General features: G+C 43.0%; 1 protein-coding gene across 2 annotated transcripts in view; it reads left to right on the top strand.

Annotated features, from left to right (window-relative positions):
- MRPS23 (mitochondrial ribosomal protein S23) overlaps nt 1-4,925 on the top strand; it is a 10,567-nt gene extending 5,642 nt beyond the window's left edge. Inside the window, exons 3-5 of one of the 2 annotated variants that reach the window (XM_012808798.2) lie at nt 2,569-2,646; nt 2,847-2,973; nt 4,051-4,925. In XM_012808798.2, coding sequence (XP_012664252.1) covers nt 2,569-2,646; nt 2,847-2,973; nt 4,051-4,197 — 352 coding nt within the window. In that variant the 3' untranslated portion in view covers nt 4,198-4,925. Of the gene's footprint in view, nt 1-2,568; nt 2,647-2,846; nt 2,974-4,044 lie in introns of both variants that reach the window. The other variant, XM_003795564.3, reaches the window with a different exon arrangement.
- The last annotated feature ends 1,451 nt before the right edge of the window (nt 4,926-6,376 follow it).

The following is a 6,376-nucleotide window of genomic DNA, read 5'->3' as shown; positions in this document are numbered from 1 at the left end:
AAAAAAAAAAAAAAATGTGTGACAAAGGACTAATTTTCTATCTATATGGCTACAAAGTTTGCTTATAAACCATTCAGAAAAAGGCCACTGACTTAGTTTTTGCTGCTAGAACAAAATATCATAGACTGGTTGGCTATAAACAATAGAAATTTATTTGTCATAGTTTTGTAATTTGGGAAGTCTGAGATCAGGGTGTTAGTAGTATGGTTGGGTTCTGGTGAGGGCCACTTCCTTTTTTCTTTTCTCCTTTTATTTTTGAGACAGAGTGTCACTCTGTTGCTCCCGGCTACAATGCCATGGCATCTGCTCAGCTCACAGCAGCCTCAAATTCTTGGGTTTAGGTTATCCTCCTGCCTCAGCCTCCCAAGTAGCTGGGACTATAGGTACCTGCCACAGTGCCCAGCTAATTTTTTCTATTTTTTGGTAGAGATGGAGTTTTGCTCTTGCTCAGGCTGATTTTGAACTCCTGAGCTCAAGGGATCCATCTGACCCAGCCTCCCAGAACACTAGAATTACAGACGTGAGGGCTGCTTCCTGATTTCTTCCATTGGGGAGAGCAGAGAGAAGGGAAGCTCATCATCTCTTATAAGGGTACTAATGCTATCAGGAAAGCTGTACCATCGCAGATGTCTAAACTCTTTTGTAAGAAAAACAAAATTGGCTGGCTTGGTGGCTCACACCTGTAATCCTAGCACTCTGGGAAGCTGAGGTGGGTGGATTGCTTGAGCTTATGAATTCTAGACCAGCCTGAGTAAGAGCGAGATCCCATCTCTACTAAAAGTAGAAAAACTGAGCCAAGACGATTGCTTAAGCCCAAGTTGGAGGTTGCTGTGAGCTATGACGCCATGGCACTCTACCCAGGGTGACAGCTTGAGAGTCTGTCTCAAAAAAGAAAGAAAGAAAGAAAGAAAAAACTACAGAGAGTTATAATTTCTCACCTATCAAATTGGCAAAGATCAGAAAGTAGAAAAATGTAATTTGATCAGGGCATGGGGAAATAGGCACACATCCATTACTCATGTAAATTGGTGCAGCTGCTTTGGACAGCACTGTGGCAGTTCAGAAGGCTTAATTACATGGGTATGTACCTTGTCCACTAGTTCCACTTTTATGAATTTGTTCCTGGTACAGTGTACTAGGAAGTATAGATAACAACGATCCTTGCAGCACTGTTTAGGGTAGCAAAGGATGGGAAACTGTCTACATGCACTGGTTTGAAATGATCTCCAAGAAATGTTAAGTAAAAAAGGCAAGATATGGGAAGGGAAAAATGGGGACTGATTGCTTAATGGGTGTAGGGCCTCCTTTAGGGGGCGACAAAAATGTTTTGGAGGCCAGGTGCAGTGGCTCACGCCTGTACTCCTAGCACTCTGGAGGCTGAGGTGGGTAGATTGCCGTGAGCTCAGGAGTTTGAGACCAGCCTGAGCGAAGCAACACCCTATCTCTACTAAAAATAGAAAAAACTAGCCTGGTGTTGTGGTGCAGACGCCTGTAGTCCCAGCTACTCAGGAGCCTTAGGCAAGAAGATTGCTTGAACCCAAGAGTTTGAGGTTGCTGTGAGCTACGATGCCATAGCACTATACCCAGGGTGACAGAGTGAGATCTGTCAAAAAAAAAAAAAATGTTGGGTGGCACCTGTGGCTCAAGGAGTAGGGCACCAGCACCATATACTGGAGGTGGCAAGTTCAAACCCAGCCCCAGTCAAAAACTGCAAAAATAAATAATAAAATGTTAAAAAAAAAAACCTATTAAAAAAATGTTTTGGAATTGGATAGAGGTGATAGTTGTATAACTTTGTTTTTTATTTTTTTTATTTTTTTTGAGACAGAGCCTCAAGCTATCCTCCTGGGTAGAGTGCCATGGCATCACAGCTCACAGCAACCTCCAACTCCTGGGCTCAAGCGAGTCTCCTGCCTCAGCCTCCCAAGTAGCTGGGACTACAGGCGCCCGCCACAACGCCTGGCCATTTTTTGGTTGCAGCCATCATTGTTGTTTGGCGGGCCCCGGCTGGGGATTCGAACCTGCTACCTTAGTTGTATGTGGCTGGTGCCTTAGCCGCTTGAGCCACAGGCGCCGAGCCAGTTGTATAACTTTGTGATGCTAAACATCACTGATTGTACGTTTAAAAATGGTTAATTTTATGATGTGTGAATTTTACCTCACTTTTAAAAGAGGCAAAATGTAGAGCAAAGTTCACCCCTCTTTGGGTTAAAAAATATGACTGGGAACAGGGGATGATAGTGTGTATATGATTGCATATTATTAGAATTTTCCAGATGGATATACCAGAAACGAGTTAGTGTTGCTACTGGGGAGGAGAACTGGGGAGTTGGGGTGCAGAAGCGGCAGGGAGCGTGTCTCTTCCCGACTCTCCTTCTGTACCACTTTATCTGCTTACCACGTATACACAGGCAGCACTTATTTGAAAAAACAGTTGTTTGTCTTAGGCCAGGTAGGTCATGCTATACTTAACTCCTCAGGGCCTAGCAATTACTCTTTATATCTTTTGCTCATTCTTGGTCACAGCCCATAATTAGAGATTTATATTATGTTGTTTGTATTTTCTAGGACATTTTATTCAGCCTATGGATCTGGTCCAAAAGCTTTTGATTTGTTCAATCCAAACTTCAAGTCTACCTGTCAACGGTAAGCCATTTTACAAGTCCTGGGAGATATATATATATATATATATTTTAAAGGATTTAGTTATCAGTTTGAGGAGTTCTGTTGAGATAGATGTTCTTACAGGAAGATCTGTTAAGGGAATATTTGATACTGTATAACAGCGTGTCTTGACAGTTCCAACATAACATATAGAACTAAGATGTGACTGCTTGGAATCCCAGGTTTGTGGAGAAATACACCGAGCTACAGAAACTTGGAGAAACAGACGAAGAGAAGTTATTTGTGGAAACAGGGAAGGCTTTATTGGCAGAAGGTGTCATTTTAAGACGAATAGGAGAAGCAAGGACTGTGAGTATTTTATTGTTAAAATTATTACTAGATTACAGTAAACGTGTCATAGTATTTGCATATATAACTTACACACATTCTCCTATATACCTTATAAATCATACCTAAGTTCATCATAATACTTAATATAGTGTCAATGCTATGTAAATAGTACATGCTGTATTTTTTGTAATTTATATTCTTTTTTAAAAAGTATTATTTTAGAGATGGGGTTTCACTCTGTCTCTCAACCTAGCTCGTAGTTCATTGCAGCCTTGAACTCCTTGCCTCAAGCAATCCTTCTACCTCAGCCTCCAAAGTAACTAGGATTACAGGAGCAAGCCACTGTGCTCGGCTAAAATTTGTGTTATTTTTTATTTTTTAATTAAAAAAATCGTTTCCATCTGTACTTGGTTGAATCCACATATGTGAAGCCTTTATGCAGTAGGTATACTGTTGCATATTTGTTAGAAGTTAGGCCAAGCATGGTGGCTGATCCCTGTAATCCTAGCACTCTGGGTGGTATTGCATCGGGTGGATCACCTGAGCTTAAGAGTTTGAGACCAGCCTGAGCAAGCGCGAGACCCTATCTCTACTAAAAATAGAAAAAACTAGCCAGGAATTGTGGTGGGTTCCTGTAGTCCAGCTACTTGCTCCCAAGGGCTGAGGCAAGAGAATTGCTTGAGCCCAGGAGTTTGAGGTTGCTGTGAGCTGTGATACCGCAGTACTCTAGCCAGGGTGACGGAGTGAGACTCTGCCTCGAGAAAAAAAAGAGGTTAAAGGGAGGCTTGTTTTTCTTGTCCCAACTGTGGCTCATGTTCTTAAACTCCAGGTCAAATCCCATTAGGCTGAACATAACTGTGGTAATAGCTGCTACTTGGAACAGATGAGTTACTATTAGGGCTTTTGAAATTGTGGTTCTATAGAAATCTTTATCATGTTTACTGTTTGTTATAATAGAATTTGACCTGAGAGATTAGTGCTGAATTTTTCACTCAGTAACAGATTGTGCCTAGTCATATGACTTTAGACAATTAGTTGAGTGAAAATGCTAACATCTGTGTGAAGTACTTACATAGTGGGTCTTCTAAGCAACAGGAAGGCGGTCATGTTTCCCGGAAACCTGAACACACGAGTGTCACACCCCAAACTGCAATGGAAGGGAACCAGCCTCAGAGAGAAGTCCCACAGGACCAGCACTTGGAGGCACCCGAAGAACAGTCGAAAGGTCTCTCGCAGCCCTGAGGATTGAATACTGTGTATACTGACAGCCACACTTACTAGCTGAATGCTGAGCTATTTTTAACAGTTGAACTGTGTAAATGTTTTTTAATCTCTAAGGCATGACGTTTGCCTTCTCTTAGTTCTGATTTCTGGGTAGCTCAGTATCATGGTTTGAAAGAACCAGTCAGGTGAACTTTTATGTTAGGACATTACTAAATAAAGAATTCCCTAGGGCTTATAAAGTAAATTTACTTTGAAATGGTAAATTACATGAGGAAACCTTTATAAAGATTGTTTGAATGGGACTCCTGAGTAGGCTTGCATGGGTGTTTGAGTTAGCACATGGGCTGGCTGCATTGGATTCCCCAGTATGGATCTCTTCTATGGATGCATCAGACTTCTGTGTATGCATGGTGTGGTCCCTTGGCTGGCTGTTTGTGTCTGCCCTTTTTGCTATAGAACTATGAACCTTCAACTTGAGAGGTTAGGCTGACTTGTGCTTTGTAGTAAGAGTGAGGACCTGATACTGCTGAGGGACCATAGGCCAAGACTATAATCTTATGGACTAAGATTAAAGACTGAACTCAGAGCGTCTCTTGGTAACTGGAGTGTCAAGAGGGAGGCGGCTGAGTTAGATGATGCTCTCCACCAGCATCCGCCTGACTCCCCGGCCCGGGGTGTGTTTACCAACTGTCCTGCCTTCCTCAGTTCCCTGTGTTTTACTAAATAAAGGAAATATTCCTCAGAGACTATAGCCTTTGCATTTGTGATCAAGCCATTGGTTTTCAGCTCCTAGTAATAAATTGCTTCAGAAATTTCCTTATTTGAAAACTGTGTTGCTCTTCTTACCCACTCATTCCTTGTTTGTTTGTTTTTTTTGTAGAAACAGAGTCTTACTTTATCACCCTCGGTAGAGTGCCGTGGTATCACACAGCTCACAGCAACCTCCAACTCCTGGGCTTAGGCAATTCTCTTGCCTCAGCCTCCTAAGTAGCTGGGACTATAGGCACCCACCATAAGCCTGGCTATTTTTTTGTTGCAGTTTGGCCGAGGCTGGGTTCAAACCCACCACCTTCAGCATATGGGGCCAGTGCCTTACTGACTGAGCCACAGGTGCCGCCAACCCACTCATGCTTTGTTACAGTCCCTTCTCTCTCCTGGTGGACTGCAGTGCAGGGGCTGCTCTGTGTCTCCCAGCTGCACGTAGTACACGTTCTTGTACAGGGGTGCTCGTTCACACAGTCAATGAGTACATGAGGCAAAAGCAGTTCTCAGCCACCCTGCTCCCGCCTGACCCTAATTCTCATGTTTGGAGGATGCCTTGTTTTCAGATAGGCAAGTACATTTCATCCATTCAAAGACATTAGACAACCATTGGGTACCAAATATCAGGCCAGACCTTGGGAAAAGGACTTAAGCAGGTGAAGGAGATGGTTCTGTTCTCAGAAGAACGATCAGGTCACTCGTTATCTCTCTAAACCTTAAGTTTTTGAGTTTTTTTTTTTTTATTTTTTTAAAACAGAGTCTCACTTTGTCACCCTGGTAGAGTGCCATGGTGTCAAAGCACACAGCAACCTCAAACTTTTTGGGCTCAAGCAGTTCTCTTGCCTCAACCTCCTAAGTAGCTGAGACTACAGGTGCCCGCCACAATGACCCACTATTTTTTTAGAGATGGGGTCTCGCTCTTGCTCAAGCAGGTCTCGAGCCTGTGAGCTCAGGGCAATCCACCTGCTTGGGCCTCCCAGAGTGCTGGGATTGCAGGTGTGAGCCACTGCGCCTGGCTGGTTTTTGGGCTTTTAAAGACAGTTTCTTTGTCACAAGGAGGAAGACTTTTAAAGAGTTGTTTACCTAATCCTTTAAAAAATTACGCATATACATGGTTCAACATTTAAAGTTAGAAAGCCAGTCTTCTACACACCCCTGCCTGTCAGCCACCCATTTCCCCTCCTCTGAGGGCACCACTGTTACCATTTCCTTGTGTGGCCTTCCAGAAGTATTTTGGGCATCTATGTGGGACACTATGCATATTGTTTGGCACCTTGTTTTTGCAGTTAATATGTCTCAAAGATCCTTTGTGTGGATGTGTCATGATTTAATCGTGGCCCAATGAAAATGTTCATTGTTTCTGTTTTACTGTGCTGTTAACAGGATGGGCTAGTTAGGGGATGCTGGATCAAGGAACAGCTCATCTTCAGTTTCG

This window comes from Otolemur garnettii, unplaced genomic scaffold (genome assembly GCF_000181295.1).
Source record: "Otolemur garnettii isolate 467f Iridium unplaced genomic scaffold, OtoGar3 scaffold00094, whole genome shotgun sequence".
NCBI lineage: Eukaryota > Metazoa > Chordata > Mammalia > Primates > Galagidae > Otolemur > Otolemur garnettii.
This window is presented reverse-complemented; position numbering and strand designations above follow the sequence as displayed.